Below are 19,975 nucleotides of genomic sequence, written 5' to 3' on the forward strand. Positions count from 1 at the left end.
CTGCCATTCCAAATATGTTGAAGAAGCTCCTCAAAGTCCATAAACGCACTACCCCTTTCCCCAAAGTTCCCCCTAAGCCAGCAACAGGTGCTGCTTCAACTCCATCAGAGAGCCCCTCGGCCTTGAAAATTGTTCATGCAGGTGGGTTTGTTGAGTGCTATTACATGGCAATACCTGCTGTTATAATTTTGGAGAAGTACCCTTCCTGCAAACTAGGTAGGCGTGAAGTTTTCAGGCGGCCGTGGGATTCAGTTGTCCGGCCAGAAGAACTTCTCACCCTTGGTGAAAAGTTCTTTCTTGTCCCACGTCGTACTGTGAGGAAGCTGCGGCGAAGGGTCAAAAAGCTTGATGGTCATAGAGAAGTTTCTAGCAATTCTTTTGCATCAAAGTCTTGCGTTGATGTTTGCGTTGACAAGGTTTCTAGCAAAAGCAATGATTTTCCAAGCACATCTTTTTGTCAACAGAGTGAAGCTACTGTTTCTGCTGAGAAAACTGCTTCCGAAAGGAAAAGTGCTGTTAAGATTCGTTGGCATTGAAGAGAAGGATAGTCACCTGGAGGACGATCCCGGGAATAAGAGCTTGAATTCTCGGCCTCATGAAGCAAAGAGGAGGCCAAGAAATGCAGCAGCAGCATCATGGCGACCATCACTTGTGGCAATCTGTGAAAAGAAATGATGAATAGGGTTCTGCAAAAGTGCAAACATGTGAAAAATTCTCACCATACTAATCTCATCCTTCCCTTTTTAACAACATTTAACACTTTCAATCAACTCAGACATTATCAAATTCAGTAGAGTCTAATTAAACTTCACTTTCATATGTTCTTTACTCCAATCCGTGAACACTTACGTATTGATTTCTTAAGTCTTGTAGTTGGATGACTTGACATATTGAAATCATCTGTTGTTAAACTCACCAAACTTACTGTATGTCGACAGCATTCTACTTCATTTTTCTTGTATCTTGGCGTTATATCCAAGCCGACGGTTGGCTTTTTTTAACATAAAGTAATCTCGCTAATGACCCTAATGTCTATTCTTTGTCCACCCTTTGATTTGTATTAGTTCACATCAGATGTTAACATAAAAAATAAATAATAATAAGAAGCCCTAAATCTCAACAAAAGATCCGTTTTACTATGATACTAATTGTTGTTTCTTCTCAACAAAATTTTTTTAGTAAATAAATAAAAAGCCGTGTCACTTCAGTGTCTGATATTACCCGTAACTACTACTTTATATAAGTCTTCATGTGGACAAATCTTAAAAGATTAACTGTCAATCCTGTTCAGTGGATGCGGTGGGGGCATTTTTAACAAAGCGCAAGTCATTGGTAAAATTTTTTCACATGAAATAAAGAGAGAAATGATTATTTTTCTCTTGAAACTTTCTGGGTTTTTGGTATGTTTTGTTTTGTAGTGGTTGTTTGGGCTTTTAGACAGAACCCAAACTCAAAACATGATCATCACAAGATAAAGAAGGAAAGCCAGCAAGCAAAAAACACCCCTTCAAAGGCACACAGCCAAAGAAATAGCCATGGGGCATGAAGAGAACAAAAACAAAGCGGCGACAGACCAAGAAGAAGAAGCATGGAACCAAAGGAAGCAAGCTCTTATTGAGGAATTATCAGACAAGTTAATAAATGGAGATCTTGAGACCAAAATAGAAGCAGCTAGAGATATCAGAAAAGTTGTTAAAAAGTCATCTTTAAAGACAAGATCAGAGTTTGCAGCTGCTGGTGTGGTTCAACCTTTGGTGTTGATGCTTGTTTCTCCTAATCTTGATGCCATTGAATCCTCTCTCCTTGCCCTCCTCAATCTCGCTGTTAGAAATGAACGGTTTGTTTCCCACATGTCTCATATTATATCTTCATTTTGCTTCAGGATGACTGCTTTGATTTTTGTTTTCCATTTTGTTTCAGGATGACTGCTTTGATTTTTCTTTTCATTTAATAGTTAAACTAGTGGAAGTTTTGGTTTCATTAAGAGAAGTGACAGATGAAGATATGAACAATAAGCAATCTGAGAAATGACAAAATAGGTAAAAGGAATGTGTAGGGAAAGTAAATATATTGATTCTGTGCAGTTGTGGTTCTGGGTTGAAAGAAATTAGTGGTGGAAATGACAAAAGCCAGCTTTTTATTTCGGATTTGTTGGATGGAACAGCTGAGCGCTTTTTGATCCAAAATAGAGAGAGTTGTGAGAATTCACTGCTTGATTGTTATTGATGCTATTCTTTTGTTGGGAATCACCAAGAGGTGTCGAGGTTTTCATGGAGACTTATTTTGAGGGCTATGCAAGGAGATTAAATCTCATGGGGCCTTTGTGGCAATTGTCCAACACTAGGTAGTTGATTGAAAGAGTTGAAAATTTTCATTTTGATTATGTTGCTGCTGTTAAAAGATATATGTGGGATCAATTGGTGAGAAGAATCTGTTTCTGAACCAAGACACAACGTTTTAAGTCCCAGTGATTTCCGATTGCTTTGGGTCGAAATTTTCAAATTAGATTCACTTACAGATTTAGTTCTGGGTTTTGCTTGAATATATCAAGTTTAGTTTCTGCACGCTTTGTTTCCTATCTTTTGTTGTCCCTTAAATGAAGAACAAGCTTTGCGATATCAATAGAGTTTCTTTTCTTCTGTTTTTGCAATTCTAATTTCTAACTGTGGATATTTTTTGGTTGAAGAAAATATGAGTTGATTACGTGACGATGGGCAGTCCGCACGGATGCCAAATATGCATTTTTCTCTATGTATTTGCTTAATTGTTTTCATTTCGTATGATTGTTTTCTAATTACCAATTTTGTGTTATCCTTGTTCTTTTTCTCTTTGGTTGGTAATGCCATGCACATTTTTTAGTCTGCCATGAATTATCTCATTCTGTTCTTTCCCCACTATTTATCAGAAACAAAGTCAAGATAGCAACAGCCGGCGCCATCCCCCCACTTGTGGAGCTTCTTAAGTTCCAAAATGGTACGTTGAGGGAATTAGCCGCAGCCGCGATCTTAACTCTCTCAGCTGCTGCACCCAATAAGCCAGCCATTGCTGCTTCTGGAGCTGCACCTCTTCTGGTACAGATTCTCCACTCTGGAAGTGTTCAGGGAAGAGTTGATGCTGTTACAGCCCTACACTATCTCTCCACCTGTAAAGAGAATTCCAGTCCAATTGTAGATGCTACAGCGGTTCCCCCTTTAATCAATCTTCTGAAAGATTGCAAGAAATATTCAAAGTTTGCTGAGAAGGCTACAGCATTGCTTGAAATCCTTTCCAGCTCAGAAGAAGGGCGAATTGCAATCACAAATTCAGATGGTGGGATATTAACCCTTGTAGAGACTGTTGAAGATGGATCACTTGTCAGCACACAACATGCAGTTGGAGCGCTTCTTTCTTTATGCCAGAGCTGTCGGGATAAGTACAGACAACTCATTCTCAAAGAAGGTGCAATCCCAGGGCTTCTGCGACTGACGGTAGAGGGTACCTTTGAAGCTCAAGAAAGAGCTCGGACACTTCTAGACTTGCTGAGAGACACTCCACAAGAAAAGAGATTGAGTTCCTCAGTTTTGGAGAAAATTGTTTACGACATAGCTGCACGGGTTGATGGAGCAGATAAAGCTGCTGAAACCGCCAAGAGATTATTACAGGACATGGTACAAAGAAGTATGGAGCTGAGTATGACACGGATCCAACAAAGAGCTGCATCTTCTGCACCCTCTAAGATTCCATCTGCGTAAACAAGAAAATGGCTGCAAGTTTTCATCGTATATACCTTGTGCTGGCAGTTAAACCTCATGTACTCTTTCTGGATCACCATCCAAGAGAGTTGTTGAAGTAGATTTCATTAGAATGCCTACCCATCCATAGGAGGTAATATTGTCTCCTCATAGTGGGGTCTTGTATAGCTTACCCTTGATCATGTTTGTATAAAAATCACTTCCAAGTTTTATACTAGTACATTTTCCCTGATCACAAATTTTGTAGGCAAAGCAGCACTTGTAAGGTTGTAAGGGCCACACACATTATTCAGATTTTGTGGACTTTGTTAAGAGCTGATATTAACGTCCAGTTTCAAGATGTGTTACTGGTCAATTGATATCATCTTTCATTTTGGGAATACACGAGGGAAATTGGAAAAAAATAGCCCTTCTGTTACATGAATTTCTTGTTGAAAAGTAATTTGTTGTGATATTAAAAAAAAAAAAAAAAAAAAAAAAAACCTTTGTGTTTGTGCCTCTTATGGATATCATTAAATCAACTTTACCCAAAGAAGCAAATGAGGATCTCAAACAGAGACCAGAGCCGGGGTGGGGGGGTCCCTCGTTCACTGTTGGACCATTTCTTGCCGGTCATTATTTATTATTATTGACCCTAAAAGCAAGTAACTTTTGGACCATTTTACTTTACATGAGTCATGACCTGATTAATCTGCAAGTAAAAAGAAACTTCCGTGATGGAAAAGGTAGAAGAATACACTGAAAAGGGCTTCCCCTTCCTTGCATTGGAAAACTGTTTGTTCATCAGTTGTTATGATGATTGAGATTTGAGACTTCACCCAAAGCTATTTCAAGTGATTAAATTATAAAGCATCCTTCAAATTTTCCCCTAAAATCAGATACCATAGCAATAAAATACGTTATCCACCGACAATAGAATAAAAATAAAAATGAAGTGTTAAACCAAGATTATGTTTCTTTAAAAATTAATGGCACATCAGATACATTCTACAAGCTCTTTACAGTTTAAAACAACAAAATTACCCACACTCCTGAGGCATGTAATGAAAAATTTGTTAAAAATTATATGTAAGTTAAGAGTTAGATGTTGAAGTTCGGGTCCAAATGTTGGTCGGTAGTGGATACCATTCGATTTGATTTGGTAGGCTAAGAACGAACCAAACTTAAACTAATTGGTTCATAATTTTGAGAATAAAAAACAAACCAAACACTAGAATCGAATTAAATTAAACTAAATTAATTCTGTTTGGTTCGGTTCTATGGTTTAGTTAGATTTTATTTTGTTTGATTTGAGTAATTTTATCATGTATATTCAATAGAAAGATACAATAGCAATGTCCTATTACTATAATAATACTTTTGAGTCTATAAATTTACAAATAAAAAACAATATAAGAAAATCTAACAACAAATCTAGAAATCTACTATAAATTACAAAAGAAAGTTCATGGTTCTGTTGCATACAAGCACTTTTCCAATCACTACTTTTTGATCCTTTAACTTGTACATCAATATTACCTATCTTATCTTCTAAAGTGAGATATTAGTCAAGCACCAACGGTTAAATAAAATAACATAGAGTATATGTTGTTACATTGATAATCATATGTATTAAATAAGAAATAAAAGTATCACTTTGAGTATCTAAATGTTCTTTATGTTGAGCCAAAATTAAAATAGTCCCCAATTGTTAATTCATGAAATTCGATGTGAACGAAAGTTAAACAAATCTAAATTATACTAGCTATTTTGAAATAAACTTAAAATTAAATTTTATAGGACATAACTTTTGAAAGTTGATCCACAAACTCATCTTTTTGAATTAATTAATTAAGGTTTATTATTGTATATATATATATATAAAAAAAAAAAGACCACAATCAATTTTGTCTCAATGTCATTGCTTCAACTATGTTAGGAGTCAAAATGTCTATATGGATCTAGTCTAAGCTAGGATTTTCAATTTTTAATTTTTTTCATAAATTCTGTTTTTAATTTTTTCGTGAACCGCTTAATTCAGCGGTTTGGTTCGATTTTAAACCGAACCAAGTAGAAATAATTAATTCAAAAAATTTTTAAATCATTTGGTTCGGTTTTTATTGTCCAAACCGCACCAAACAGGTCGGTCTTCTTGATCCTTCATTTAATTTAAAAGTCTTACTAACAAACAATTAATGAAGAAAAGTGGGATCTAATTGTGCGCGCCGTATTGTAATACACTCGTTAATTACAACTTTACCACTGTCGGTGCGTGTCGTCATTTCATGGAGAGCAATGGTCACCAATTACATGACACCATGACTTTCATCACTTTCATCACCCGTACGGCCTAATCCGACCCTCCACGTAGCTCTTATTTCCGCGTGTCATCATCGAATCCCGTGTGCGCAATATACCCTCCGTATAGTTAAATAATCATCCTATCAATCAAAAAACCACGCTGCTTTTTGACAATCCCTCAATCGCACAGTCTGAAGAATCTACTAATTCCAGCTCACTCACAGCACATCTCATTTAGAAAGAGAGGGAAACAGAGAGATGTGTTCATCTCTGTTGCTTCTCTTGTCTGATTCGTCTCGAAGGTAAGTCAAGTTTGTTCCTTCGTTACTTGAAAGATCTCAAACCAGATCTAAAACCCTTGAAAGTTTCTTCCTTGTTTTAGTTTTTTAATCAGTTTTTTGCAATTTTCTTATCTGGGTCATTTTGTTTTTAGTTGAAGTTACTAGATTTAGTTCAAAGTTGGAATTTTTGGTTCAGCGACAATGTTGGGTCGGTCTACACTGTCAAGAACTGCAAGTTTTAGGCCAGAAAACCTAGGCCAAAATGCACTAGCGATGATAGGCAATCTTTGCTTCACTATGTTTGTGCTAGGAGTGTTAATCTTCACTATTATTGCTGCCACATATGAACCTGAGGATCCACTCTTTCATCCATCGGCAAAGATCACCTCATTTTTAACATCACAATCGAATGCGACTTTTAAATCTGATGACACTGTTGTTAAAACCGGTGAGGATTTCATGGCCCTGAACCAAACTGTGGTTGCTACGTTTATTAATGCAACTGATGTGGAGTATAAGGAGGAGAGTGTAACAGAAACGGTGCCCAATTGTGAGGGAAATGTGGATAGTCCTATTGATTGTACTGACCCGGAAGTGTTTCATTTATTGATGAGTAAGGCAATAGATCAGTTTAAAGACATACACTTTTATCGTTTTGGAAAGGCAGTTCGTGGGGATAGTGATAATGCTTGTGATATGGCGTGGCGGTTTAGGCCTAAGGAAGGGAAGACAGCTGCCTTCTATAAGGATTACAGGAGGTTTACAATTACTAGGTCAGCGAATTGTACACTTAGCGTGGTGAGTATTGGGGATTACCACTCGGGTGTGAATGCTAGGAAAAAGAGGAAGAGGAATCAGAAGCCTGGATTCGAGAAAATGCCAGTGAAGGATAATGCAGGTTTGCTGGTTGTTGGGGAAGCTGTTAATGATACTCTTCCTGTAATCGAGTCAGAGAATTCATTTAGCCGTGGGAGATACTTGATCTATATGGGTGGCGGAGACAGGTGCAAGAGTATGAATCATTTCTTGTGGAGCTTCTTGTGTGCTTTAGGTGAAGCACAGTACTTGAACCGAACATTGGTTATGGATTTGACAATATGTTTGAATTCAATGTATACTTCATCAAATCAAGATGAGGAAGGGAAAGATTTTAGGTTTTACTTTGATTTTGAGCATTTGAAGGAAGCAGCATCGGTTTTGGACAAGGAACAGTTTTGGTCTGATTGGAATAAGTGGCAGAAGAAAGATGGGTTGAATCTTTATCTTGTGGAGGATTTTCGCGTTACGCCAATGAAGCTTTCTGAGGTGAAAGATTCTTTGATTATGAGGAAGTTTGGATCTGTTGAGCCAGATAATTACTGGTACAGGGTCTGTGAAGGAGAAACCGAATCTGTTGTTCAAAGGCCATGGCATCTGCTCTGGAAGTCAAGAAGACTGTTGGATATAGTTTCTGCAATTGCATCAAGGTTGAATTGGGATTATGATGCAGTTCACGTTGAGAGAGGAGAGAAGGCTAGGAACAAAGAGCTCTGGCCAAATCTTGACGCAGATACTTCCCCTGATGCACTTATCTCAACTTTGGCAGACAAGATTGAAAACGGAAGGAATGTCTATATTGCAACTAATGAACCAGACACATCCTTCTTCAACCCTTTGAAAGACAAGTATTCCACCCATTTTCTTGATGAGTACAAGGATCTTTGGGATGAGAACAGCGAGTGGTATTCTGAAACAATGGGGCTTAACAAAGGAGCTGCAGTTGAGTTTGACGGCTACATGAGGGCATCAGTGGATACAGAAGTATTCTTGAGAGGGAAAAAGCAGATTGAAACTTTCAATGATCTCACTAACGACTGTAAGGATGGTATTAATACGTGCAATGCAGCTTCCAGTTAGTCCTTAAACCTTCTTATACATGAGGTTCGAAACTCCAGTGTTACTTCATTGGGGTATATCCACTTGTACTTTTATTTGTTATGTTGTTTTCTAGAAACTGCAAGCTTTGTTTCATACTTTTTGAAATTGAGTAGCAATATCACCGAGTTTTTATGAGTTGTGTTCGATTCAGTTTTTATATTCATCCAGACTCTTGTCAATGCACAATTTGCTCCCAACATTGCTTGTTCTTAATCAGATACCTAGCAAGATGGACTTTTTTCTTTAACTGAAGATCATAAATAATCTAATTGTTAATCATGGTTTATGTACTCACAGAATCAGAAGCAAAACGATAATACTGCCCACTACAAAAACTAGACAAAGTATTCATGGGAACTCAAATTGTGATTCCAAAATGACGCAAAGTTTTAAGGGGGCTACAGATGTTCGACATTCTTGTATTTTTATTTTTATTTTTTCGTTTCTAATTCCCACAATCATTATTTGGGAAAGGGGAAAAAAAATTACCGAAAACAAAATTGCTGGCCCAAGCACATGATGCCTAATCTTCAAGGTGTAGAGGAACTATATAGGTGAAATATACAGTTTCTGCTCATCCCCTTCTGGCTTGCTCTTTAAGATACATGGCTTCTGTATTATGGATGATCCACTTCTTGGCCACTAGCATGTCTCCGGGACTCTTGAGTATGTACCTTTGGAGAAAGGATCGAATATCTTTTCCCAAAAGTTTATCAACCAGTTCTGTAAATAGAGAATCAGGAAGCTGACCCATTTTTCGAATGCCCACCGTTCTCCTTCTCCTCTAATATAAACCTTCCTAAGAAAACAGGTAAATCTTTTTTACTCTTCATTTTTCAAATTTCATTTCCTTCCCGATTTCAGCTTTTTGATAGGAACAAGAGTTACTTTTTTGCCCGACTTATTAGCTCTCGCCTCTGCCGATCGGAGCAAAGAAATAGCAACTTGATGCTGATTTTCACTTGCCTTGTCATCAGTATATGGTATCACTTCAAATGCTCCACGAGTGAAGCCCCTAGCCACCTGAGGTAATTTAGTTTCAAATTATCAGCAATCAGCATTGCAATATGTTAACTCAGTATATTTCCACTATGCCAAATCTTCTGTCAGCATTCTATGATATAAGAAAATATAAATTTAGCTCATTTGTTGTACCTTCAAAAGAATCCAAGCTTTGAGGGAACTACTTAAGACTGCAAGTCTTGTCCTTTTCCCTGAAGTTAAATAGTTACACATGTGATGATCCACCCGCAGAATAAATCTTGGCCAGGACTTGGGATTTTCAGGGTCTGCTTTCTGCTCCATCATTGCCTAATACAGAGGAAAATAAATAAACATTTATTATTTCAATACATAAAGATTAAAGGGTAGACTACTAATCACAACTCACAAGAAAATGGGAGAGAGTTACAAAACACAGCATGTCTTCTGAAAATATATGTTTATTTGGAGACATATCAATGGGATAAGTCAGTGAAGCTCTCAATCCCAGCTTCATAGGCATGTTTTCTATCAGGAGGACGGAAGCTACTCTACAGGAAAGTAATTGAGGAAAAGGATATCTATGAAATAGATTTTCAATCTTCCAACTTCAGATGCTTCCTCCTTTTTGGAATGTGTCTGATAAAGTAAAATGTACTTTGATTATAAGATTTACTTACAAGCAACCGACTAATTTCTTGCTCAATTTTTGAGAACGAGGTCTCTAAAGCTTCAACTCTCCCGGTACCCTGACAGCAAGTGCATGGTTCACTAATCATAAATGTAACACTGGGTCGAACCTGCCAAACACGATGCCATCTAGATGTAAAACAAAATCTTGTGAATTCAACTAACAACACTAAATATTGTCATAATTCAAATTCAAAATACTTTTTGTTACATTTTAAATTGCAATGGTTGTCTATATATCAAAAGTTCTTGATGTCAATTGCAACAAGGCTTTAGCTGCATCTTTCCTTCATTAGCATTTCATCAGCCCCAGAAGATGCACAAAAGCTAAATAGCAAAGGGAAAATTGACCATTGGAAAACCATACCCTCTTCCTTGTTATTTCCATCAGTCCATGTCTAGACAGTTCAGAGACTTTCACCATTGACCGATCTCTCTCAACAGCTTTCTTGACTTCTTCATAGACCAATCTCTTATTTGCTGAAAAATATAGAGCCAAAAAAGAACATCAATGAGACATTACACAATTAGTATGGTAATCACTGCGACCATCCTAACTCTCATAAGTGCCCATTTCCTGTGTCATAATTTGATAAACACTCTCATTAAAGCTGATTACAAAGTTTTCTAGTCATTTATCATTCTGAATTGTCCTTTTGGGAAGAACTACAATAGGTTTTGGGTGAAATCAAGCAACATTGAGCCAGAATGTACAGGTGCCAGAACAAAATCCAGTTACTCAGTTACAAAATTTTCTAAAAGTTGACATTGCAATCCAAACGTTCTCCATCCGCCATCCTGGCCACTCCAGGACAGGGGGGAGAGAGAGAGGGGGAGAGAAACCAACTTACAGTCATCAGCCATATCAATAAAATCTACAACAATGATGCCACCAATATCTCTTAGCCGTAACTCCCTTGCAATCTGAAACACAAATTTCAATTAACATGCTAGCACTACCAACATGGCCTATGCATAAAAAAGGTGATCACAATGAAGTGAATAACATACTTGTTTTGCAGCTGCCAGGTTGACATCTAGAATAGCCTTCTCTTTTGATGACCCATGACCAAACATCCCATGCCCTCCATTCACATCAATGGAGACTAAAGCCTCAGTTTGTTCAATCACCAGAGAACCTCCATTTGGAAGTGGGACCCTAGAAGGCAAGAAATGTAACTGGCATCATGAAAAACTCTTCAAAAGAGATTCTTATTGTATTTACAATTTCAGGATTTAATGTAGAATCTGGCCACTTAAAACAGCAACGGAACAGTGTCTACTGTTGACATAACATGACAACTCAGAGATAATTACTATCAACAATCCTCACCTTTTGCTAAGCATATTGTTGATTTCTTCTTCGATATTAAATTTATCAAAGAGGGGAATTCTCTTATCATATAACTCAACTCGATCACAAAGATCAGGAGCAATATCCTGAAGGTAACTGGTAACCTGAAATATAACAGAAAAAAGAAATTGATTTTGTTAATTTTCATAGAAAAATAAATGAGACAAGAAATTTACTTTAAAATCTTTAGAACTTTTTTTTTCTTTTCCTCCCTCTTTCCTCTCTGTTAACCTAATTACTTATTGCTTATAAAGTAGAGAAAAGCTACCAATTTTTCTTTTCTTTTTCTTTTTTTTCCTTTTTTTTTAATGACAGTAAATGTCTGAAACTCTTATCAACACTTCTTCTCGGGTCTCGGCTCATAATGAAGATTGAAGAGGAATCAGACATATTAGGCCAAAAAAAAAGAAAAAAGGGTTTCCACTAACATGACATTTAGAATCCTTCTCACTAATCCTCCCAATGCTTGGCCAGGCCAGGCTTCCAATAAAACTACCAAGCATTTATATGTCTAATAAGATAACTACGGGGCATTTATATGTCTCTGTCTATGAGTTATTAGAATAACATGCTAAGTATTGCTCAGTCCCTCTAGAAAGGGACAAATACACACGTAAGCACAATCTTGCTTTTTCAGCACCACAATATCATTTGATATTCAGCTGGTGAAATACCTCATGATAAGTCCTCGGAGAGTCAACCACCATCTTCTTAACCTGAAGGTAAAATGCAGAAAAAGCATGACATTAGGAGATCACAATGTGTTAGACCCATGAAAACTTATGTTAGGCGCAAATATAAAGGGGCAGGGGCTGTTTAGTAATTTTAGGGGCAGAGGCAATTTAGTAACTTTATTATTAATTGGGGTTCAGCTATAAATAAGAGATTATGGAGTCATTTAGGGTTTATGTTGAATTTTATCTGGTATTAAGAACCATTAGGAGTTTTGGGAGAGATTGACCTACCTCTCGAATTGTATGTCAGGATTGATTGTTTGTTTTCTTTTGATTTAATCAATAAAAGTCTGCCCTAAGTTAGCCCTAAGTCCTATCACAATGGGGTGGAAAATCATTACATGAAATTGTCATGATAAGAGAATATGGGGAGAGGCAAAGAAAAAGGTGAAATAGGACATAATATTTGTCTTTTAGTCACCTTCTCATTAAAATAATCCTGGACAATGGAAAGTGTTTGACCCATTGCCCTATGTAGCAGAATGGGAACAGCCCCCTCCACACCTTCATCTGCTGCAAGGGCAGCTGATTTAGCATGTTCCATTATGTTTTTCCAAGTTGAAAGCAAACCTTCCAAATCCTTCTGCAGTTCCTCTAACGAATGGCCAGCAGCAACAGTTCTTATGGTTAAACCAAAACCTTCAGGCTGCAAAGTTTTTGCAATGACTTTCAAGCGCGTTCGCTCAACACCAGTTATTTTTCTGGAGACACCAATTCGATCGCAGCTAGTAATTAATATCTGAAACCCAGGAAATTAGATCAGCAAAATTTAAGACAAAGATTAGCCAGCAACTGCGAGAGAGAGAATTTAGTAAGTAATACAGGTGCAACAGAAACCATACCCAGAACCTGCTTCTTAATTTTGGATAAGCAGTCAATGTAGGACCTTTTGTACCCAATCCCTCTTTCACAACTTGTACAATAACTTTGGTTCCCTTCTGAACTTGCAACCATGTTTTTTCATCAGGTGTATGCTTAGAATCTTTCGTACCTGGAGGATGAGATGTGTGAGAGTCATCAGGTACTTCTGATTTAGAGGAAAAGAAACCATTGCTTTCACCATCTAGATGGTGGTCTCCCTCTAAGAAGTCCTCAAAATCAGCTTCTGGTTCACCATCATCAATGATACTACCATTCACATTCTTAAGAACTTCTGAAACATCAAAATCATCACCATCATGTTCCTCATCATCGTTGTGCTCAAATTGTACTAAATCATCCTGAGAGTCAGCTTCTGCAACATCCTCAGTATTGTGTGATGTCGAGTCATTGTCATAGGTCACCGCATGCTCTTCAAGAGCTGCAGATGCAGAACCGTTAACTTCTTGTTTCTTTGTCCGACAACGAAATGGAGGGAATATGAATGGTTCCCTGTAATGTTTTATGTCCATGAGAGAAGGTCTAGAGTTTCCAATATTTACAAAAGCACCGCCCATATTCGGAACAAGTTTTGTGACTACCCCTAGATATACACTATCACACTGCACATTACTTTTAACTGGTTCGAGTAATAATTCAACCAGTTTCTCATCTTCCAATACAGCAATCCTTTGCATGGTACATATTGAAGAATTGATCAGTATAACAGTCGAAACAAAGTTATCCTTTGAAATTAAACTCCCTTTTTCAGGCAACAAGCTCTCAGTATCTTGAAATTTCTGATTATCACTATCCAATATCATCGCCTCATCTTTCTCATTATTACTTTTCTCTGGCATATCAGGCTTTACTGTATCTTCATATACAAGAAGGATTGGAGATGATTGGAATAACCAAGGTTCCTCAATAGGCTGGTCTCTTTCAGATAATGCCATATCAAAATTTGAAACCTCATGTGTAGCAGTTTTACCATCATCATAAGAGTACAATTGATCCGCATGTGTGAGATCATTCCAGAATGGCTCTGATTCTGTAGAATCACTTTCAAGATGTTTCACAATCTCATCATCTGTCAAACCACTGGAAGTGTTTAAGTGTTCAGAAACATTATAATGGCAGAAGTTTCGTGTACAAGAGTGCCAAGAAAGATATAATACCTGTTTCTGGAACTGAGATTGGAGATTTTACAGGAATATATGTCTCCTCTATCCATGAATCCCATATATGAGTTGGAGAATTTTTGGTATTAAACCTCATCCATGAATCTCTCACCAGAATTTTTCTATCTTGATTGAAAGGAACTAACAAAGAAAATTCAGGCCCGCCTCTCCAGATAATGTCACCAGAAGACCATGTTTCTCCTTTCATGAAAAAATTATACTTGAAATTTACACCACAAGCGATCTGCCAAGCACAAATTATTGATTAGGGCACTTATATGGAATTATGGAAACTTTGACTTTTCATTTTTCAGAGCTGGGTAAGTACCTTGACTTCAACCTTCCACAAATTTTCATGCTCAGTCGGAGACATTAGGATAGCCATATCTGGATCCCAGCAACCTAAGACACTGGGATCACCAGTAATGTACAGAAGCTGACCGGCTTCCAGATCAGCCTCCACAGTCCAAACTATTTCACATAGCCCTTGAATAGCACTAGCTGACTTGCCTGAGAAAATCAAATAAGGTAGATTCATCAGCCATTCTAAGAAAATATAAAACTACTTCCAGCAAGGAGCCTGTGAAGCACTAAAAGTTTCAAAGAAAAATGTGTCTCGTGATATTAACAATTTTACTAATTAATTCAAAATCTCACCAGTAAGAGGTACAATAAGTTATATGTAAGGCATTGTATTACCTCTATTAGCAGACATTATAGGGGATTTTATGAGCGAATTACGATTCCTGATACGGAACGCGAACCTGAACATATTCCTATGAGGTATTTGACGAGATATATACCTGCTTCAGTTGTAGAAAGAATTAGCACTTGAAGAACTTGTGGTGACAGTGGTACCACACAAGAAACCCACAAGCTTAAATCTCAATACTGCAATTAAGAGCAAGATTTGTAGCCACTTCTAACATGCAACATAGGCCATATTTATTGATTTAACTGCTAAAACTACCATTTAGTTCTTATTTGACAGATATTGAAGCTAATTATTGAGGAAGAGCAAACTTTCTAGATAAAACACAATGTAAACAACTTAAAAAGAACAAGATTATTAAATAAATAAATAAACTTTAGAGAGCCCCATAAATGAATCAATCAACAGCAAACTACAACTGCCTGCCTCTATTTTGCAACGAAAACCAAAATTGAAAGAGCAAGATTGTGAAACGTTAATGGCAAGCCAATAAAGATTATTTCTCCTAATATGAAACAGCACAGAGACAAACAATCTTTATACAAGAACAAGCAAAGAATACGGTATCGTTTCCAGAACATACGGTGAGAGGAACCTGTTGAAAGAGCCAAGAAACCAGGTGGGGCTGCGGCCGGAGAGGAGACAGTGCCGTTCCATGAGGCTGTAATGGAGTTCAGTGGAGCATACAGAGTGAGCCATAAAGGGTTGCCCTTGTTTGGTAAATACGCAGTGGCAGTGGTGGTAATTTAGACATTTGAAGGAAGGGGTGAATGAGCTTGAAATGAGAGAGCAAGTTTGGATAAAAGAAGAAGATAGGATCGTTTCTTTTCATTTGGCCTGGGCCTTGGCGCCTTGTGTTGTGTGTTTTCCCTTAAATTTTTTTCTTCTTCATTTGAAAAATAAAAAATTAATAATTACAAGAACAGTTATTTTTAAAAAAAAAATTAAAAAATAGAACAGCCTTTGGTTTTAATAATAAATAAATAAAATTGAAAAGTTTGTGATTGAAAATAGTATTGTGTGTGCTCTTATGTTGAAGGTTTTAATTATCACTTTTCATCTATTTAATTTTATTTTATGTGTACCAAAATTTATTTTGTGATAAAATTTCTAGTTAAGATTTCAACTTTGTATGGAGTTTTTAGGTTTTGTCTAAAAGGTTTCAAACTTTGTGCTCTGTATGTGAGCTTTTATATGTGGCGTGTGTTAGCTAAGATTAACTTAAAAAAAAAAAAAATTCTCGGTTTATTAAAGTAAGGACCAAAGTTTTATTTAGTATAACTTTTCAAGTTGAATTTATTTAAGTAAAAGTTTTACTAATACAACTTATACAAATAAATTTTTTATTGAAAATACTTTAGTTGTCTGGTTATTAGTAGGATTTTTTTTTATTGAATATTGTAAAATTACTTTAATAGATTAGTTTTTTAAAGTTATATTACAAAAAAAAATTATGAAATAAAATAAAGGTATTTTAGATAATTTAACTCTCTCAATAAATTCTACAACGTCTACTTCTAAAAGTAAAAAATTTAAACTTTTACTAATAGATGTATAATAGTTTATTTAATTTCCAAAAGCTTTACTCAAATACAACTAAAATTTTTGATAAAAACTTATAAATTAAATAGCACTTTTTATGAGATTAAATAAGTACTTTTGACCATCAGATAAATAATACCAAACTTCCAATAAATTAAAAGATTCTAATGTAGTTTTGTCTGTTTAACTTTAGCATACTAGAGTTTTTTTTTTTTATCTTTTAATTCATTAAAAGTGTTAGAAGAATACCCTTTTTTTAACCTAATTTTATGTTATGTCCATATTCATTTTACACTGTTTGTCATTCAATAAATTGAATTGCAAATTACAAAAAGTTAAAACAAGTAGATAACAAAACAAGTAGACACGTTTGCCCTTCTATCCTTGATACAAGGACCAGACAAGCTGAATCATATACCCATATGAGGCAAAAAAAGGGGTATGGCCACCAACAATTGTTTTAGGCACCAAGCTTCACTTTACTTCCTTCAATAGATTCTATTTATCTCCAGGCATACAATAAGGCAATAAGCAACCTTGCAAAATAAAGTCCCATTTGCAATGAACTGCTTAAGATAGAGAAACCGGGAATCAAGGAGCGTGTTTACATTTTTCCAATCAGTTTCCGTCGGCTTAGTTGCACCCTTCACATTTTTCTTTGTTTGGGTAATAATGACCTTGGAATGGAGGTTGACATATGACCAAACTAAAATCAAGACAAAATTTTCTCCTCCAATTTTGTGTTCGCTGACGACAGAACAAGAGAATGCAAAGAACAAGAACCATGCAACACATTGGCGTGTGGGGTCTTCATCAAGTTAATCAATTGATTTTGCCTGTCTTTGATGCCTTTACATTGGACCCTTTTCGAAACAATAGCTTTAATGATAGGATCAACTTCTTAATTGTGAGCCATAAGAGAGGCCAACCAAATCTACAGCTAGATTCAACTTTTGTGACCAAAGGTTGTTTCTTCCACACACAAATAAGAATCATATATGTTCTTGTCAAATGCTTGTTTGGTAAACTCAAGTAAAATTCAAACTCTTTTTGAGCAATTCTAGCATGGAAACTAGAAAGCATCATCAACTTCTCCATATTCAGTCACATACAACTCATTAAAGATGGAAACCAAAGTCACTAATATGAACTTTAAAGAAAGCTGAAGATCAAAAAGTCAGATTATATGCCATAAAACAACCAGAAACCTCACAATATTTACAACAGAATTTTGGTTTTCTCAACAAGCCTTCAAAAGGACTCGAGATTTAACTCACACATAGAAGGCGTGTAAACAACACTACACTCCGGCCGATGCATTAGTAAATACCTGTACACTACATGCTGTACATAGAAGTCTCCTCAACTAGACAAGCTCATAAAACACTCTCACCAGAAGCAAGAGGGATCGTCTTCAAACTCAGGAATTAGAGGTGTCCTGCAAAGCGGGCACGTAACATTCAAATAGTCCAGCCACTTCTCCAAGCACACTTTATGAAACAAATGTCCACAAGACAAGTTATTGATATCAGATTGAGGCTCAAACTCGGTCAAACACACAGAACAGTCATGCTCTGCATCTTCACAATGGAGCAATGTTTCATACTTGATTGCAGGGTTCTGGTTTCGGAACTCCTCAACATAGCTAAGGGGAGGACTTAAATTTACATCATATGGCTCTGCGGAGACAACTTGAGGTGATGCGAAATATGAATACGGTGGCGATGATGAGTCAGCAAGCTGGAAACCGACAACCTTGAGGATTGATCTGAATATGCCTTTGACGATTGAGATTGACATAGCAGTGTTCATTAGAATCAAGCATAGCATTCCTTCTGATGCGGACGGCATACTAGCGAGGCCCATGTTTTCGAATTAAAATTTTAAATTTACAGATACCCAATTTTGTACTAAATTTGAGATACTGAATCAGAAATCAAGCAAAATCTTGTGACTGCTTCCTTGATATCTGAAAGACAGCAAAAAGGGTCATTAGAAAATCAAACACACACAATCACTAAATGGGCAACTAAATAAAAACCATCAGAGAAACTTTTAAAATTACCTGAGAAGCGAAAATTTTTAAAAAGGAAAAATGATGACTGCAGAATCCTGAAAAAGAGCCAAAAGAAGATAGCAATTCCAACCTGCAACAAACCAACATCAAACAATATAAGCTACCTTCGAAGGAATAAAAGAAAGCTCATAAAATTCCCAGAACCCCAGCTGAGAAATCATCTTATCAGAAATCCAAATGATCCAACCCATGATCATAAAATCCGAGGCATCAAAACAACACTGCAGCTAATAAAAGAAATAAAAATAATCACTTTCACAATAAAATCATAATCATGATCCAACGTTTCTAAGAAGAATATAAAATATGGGAAAGAATTGGAAATGCCCTCGTGAAAAATACAAAAAAAGATCATCATCATCACAAAACATGGAATAAAAACTGACATCTTTAACATGATACCAAATCAAGATGCCAAATTTCTATCAAATATTGAAATAAGAGATCTATCAATTAACAACAAACACAACTTTTCACCGAGCAAATGAATGAAAAAAAAAATAATAATAATAATAACAAATGAGCATTTCAAAACAAACCCAGAAAAGAACAGAAACAAATTGAGCAAGGAGACTCACCCAAAGTTGGGGTCGATGATGAAATATCAGGAACCGTTTAATAAGATTAGGACGAGCTGAAATTTCTTAGTCTATCTAAAAGACTAAGAACACTATCTCATGTGCAAGTAGTTGTTTAACGTTTTGAATTGATAATGGCTTGCTTGCAGGTCTCTCCTTAGCCTCCAGCATTTTAAATAGCAAGGAATATGGGCCCACTGGAAGCTCTTCTTAATGCTTTCGTTGGGTTAGCAAACTTAACCATGGTTAATATTTCCGTGTTTTCCGCTGACTGTTGTAGAAACCATGGTTACTTTATATCATCACCCTTCCTTCTTTTGTTTTCGTTTTCTTCTTTTTAGGCTTAGACTTTCCTTTTAGTCTTTGTGCAATATTCTTACGGTTTCTTGAACTTCGCTTCATTTTTCATCAACTTAAGGGATTGTGTGTTTTGTAATCTCTCTTTTCATGATTATATGTGAAAACTCTAAAAAAAAATTCATTAAAAGAATGTTTTTGAATGGGTAATCCTTACAATTAAGATTCTCCTCGTTCGGGGCTTATATGAATTTTAGAAGATTTTATAATATGCGTTGTTCAAAATCCAACCAATCTAAACACAGTTAGATCATCAAAAAGGTTATCAAAATCAACGGAGTCTAATTATTTGATAATATTCAATTTGTAAGGTACTAATTGTAGGATATCATATTCATAACTCATGAGGAGTGTAATCAGAAAATTAAATTGGTGAGGGTAAAATACAAATACAAATACAAATGAAGAAGAATGAATATAATATAAAATTATAAAGTGCAGGAAAATTGAGAAAAAAATTTAAAATCCTATGATTTTAAAGTGTTAATTATGTATACACACACTCCTTATTTTTTCTTTTTTTTTTTTCATTTACCATTCATGATAAAATACATAAAAAAAGTATTCCCGATTTTTCCTTTCTTTTTACGCCCTGTAACTTTTCCTTTACAGGGGATGGGAATAATGGGAGGTTATAACTTAGTAGAATTTTAGTTACAAAATTTTTTAAGGTTGACTTAATTGTCCTTAATATAAGTAATA

General features: G+C 36.0%; 4 protein-coding genes across 12 annotated transcripts; 2 read left to right on the top strand and 2 right to left on the bottom strand.

The window, feature by feature from the left end:
- The first annotated feature begins 1,302 nt into the window (after nucleotides 1–1,302).
- Nucleotides 1,303–4,071, top strand: LOC102608568 (U-box domain-containing protein 3). The gene is made up of 2 exons (XM_006469360.4): nucleotides 1,303–1,837; nucleotides 2,906–4,071. Exons 1-2 carry the CDS (start codon nucleotides 1,536–1,538, stop codon nucleotides 3,729–3,731), a joined length of 1,128 nt encoding a protein of 375 aa, XP_006469423.1. The 5' UTR covers nucleotides 1,303–1,535; the 3' UTR covers nucleotides 3,732–4,071.
- Nucleotides 4,072–6,150: 2,079 nt separating this feature from the next.
- LOC102608279 (uncharacterized) lies at nucleotides 6,151–8,344 on the top strand. Its single transcript, XM_006469359.4, has 2 exons — nucleotides 6,151–6,313; nucleotides 6,445–8,344. The coding sequence occupies exon 2, from the start codon at nucleotides 6,494–6,496 to the stop codon at nucleotides 8,186–8,188; it is 1,695 nt and encodes a 564-aa protein (XP_006469422.1). The 5' UTR covers nucleotides 6,151–6,313; nucleotides 6,445–6,493; the 3' UTR covers nucleotides 8,189–8,344.
- Nucleotides 8,345–8,556: 212 nt separating this feature from the next.
- On the bottom strand, nucleotides 8,557–15,579 carry LOC102607608 (ribonuclease E/G-like protein, chloroplastic). 6 transcript variants are annotated; one of them, XM_006469357.3, is made up of 14 exons: nucleotides 15,315–15,573; nucleotides 14,707–14,810; nucleotides 14,336–14,517; nucleotides 14,005–14,251; nucleotides 12,811–13,916; nucleotides 12,390–12,707; nucleotides 11,909–11,950; nucleotides 11,214–11,338; nucleotides 10,892–11,039; nucleotides 10,732–10,804; nucleotides 10,248–10,360; nucleotides 9,871–9,990; nucleotides 9,365–9,520; nucleotides 8,557–9,232 (listed from the first exon to the last, which is right to left on the bottom strand). In XM_006469357.3, exons 1-14 carry the CDS (start codon nucleotides 15,416–15,418, stop codon nucleotides 9,053–9,055), a joined length of 3,018 nt encoding a protein of 1,005 aa, XP_006469420.1. In that variant the 5' UTR covers nucleotides 15,419–15,573; the 3' UTR covers nucleotides 8,557–9,052. The 6 variants fall into 6 exon arrangements, 5 of the variants coding, with proteins under 5 accessions (XP_006469420.1, XP_006469419.1, XP_024950347.1 ...); XM_006469356.3 differs by having other exon boundaries at nucleotides 15,303–15,573; XR_003063696.2 differs by lacking the exon at nucleotides 8,557–9,232 and adding an exon at nucleotides 10,092–10,167 and having other exon boundaries at nucleotides 9,503–9,520; nucleotides 15,303–15,579.
- A 1,851-nt stretch (nucleotides 15,580–17,430) lies between these two features.
- Nucleotides 17,431–19,092, bottom strand: LOC102607114 (probable E3 ubiquitin-protein ligase XERICO). 4 transcript variants are annotated; one of them, XM_025095217.2, is made up of 4 exons: nucleotides 18,917–19,081; nucleotides 18,526–18,565; nucleotides 18,327–18,408; nucleotides 17,431–18,230 (listed from the first exon to the last, which is right to left on the bottom strand). In XM_025095217.2, exon 4 carries the CDS (start codon nucleotides 18,125–18,127, stop codon nucleotides 17,651–17,653), a length of 477 nt encoding a protein of 158 aa, XP_024950985.1. In that variant the 5' UTR covers nucleotides 18,128–18,230; nucleotides 18,327–18,408; nucleotides 18,526–18,565; nucleotides 18,917–19,081; the 3' UTR covers nucleotides 17,431–17,650. The 4 variants fall into 4 exon arrangements, with proteins under 4 accessions (XP_024950985.1, XP_006469417.1, XP_052291199.1 ...); XM_006469354.4 differs by lacking the exon at nucleotides 18,526–18,565 and having other exon boundaries at nucleotides 18,917–19,092; XM_052435239.1 differs by having other exon boundaries at nucleotides 18,327–18,565.
- Between the last annotated feature and the right edge of the window lie 883 nt (nucleotides 19,093–19,975).

The sequence above is a fragment of the Citrus sinensis genome, chromosome 2, assembly GCF_022201045.2.
Source record: "Citrus sinensis cultivar Valencia sweet orange chromosome 2, DVS_A1.0, whole genome shotgun sequence".
Taxonomy (NCBI): Eukaryota; Viridiplantae; Streptophyta; class Magnoliopsida; order Sapindales; family Rutaceae; genus Citrus; species Citrus sinensis.

Bases quoted from the DNA above. Each gene is read 5' to 3' on its own strand.
- LOC102608568 (XM_006469360.4), top strand. From the start codon at position 1,536: ATGGGGCATGAAGAGAACAAAAACAAAGCGGCGACAGACCAAGAAGAA. The intron at 1,838-2,905 runs GTTTGTTTCCCA...ACTATTTATCAG, and splicing joins CTCGCTGTTAGAAATGAACG to AAACAAAGTCAAGATAGCAA.
- LOC102608279 (XM_006469359.4), top strand. From the start codon at position 6,494: ATGTTGGGTCGGTCTACACTGTCAAGAACTGCAAGTTTTAGGCCAGAA.
- LOC102607608 (XM_006469356.3), bottom strand. From the start codon at position 15,418: ATGGCTCACTCTGTATGCTCCACTGAACTCCATTACAGCCTCATGGAA. The intron at 11,339-11,908 runs GTATTTCACCAG...GTTATATTTCAG, and splicing joins CTCCGAGGACTTATCATGAG to GTTACCAGTTACCTTCAGGA. The intron at 9,991-10,247 runs GTATGGTTTTCC...CGTGTTTGGCAG, and splicing joins TGGAAATAACAAGGAAGAGG to GTTCGACCCAGTGTTACATT.
- LOC102607114 (XM_006469354.4), bottom strand. From the start codon at position 18,127: ATGGGCCTCGCTAGTATGCCGTCCGCATCAGAAGGAATGCTATGCTTG.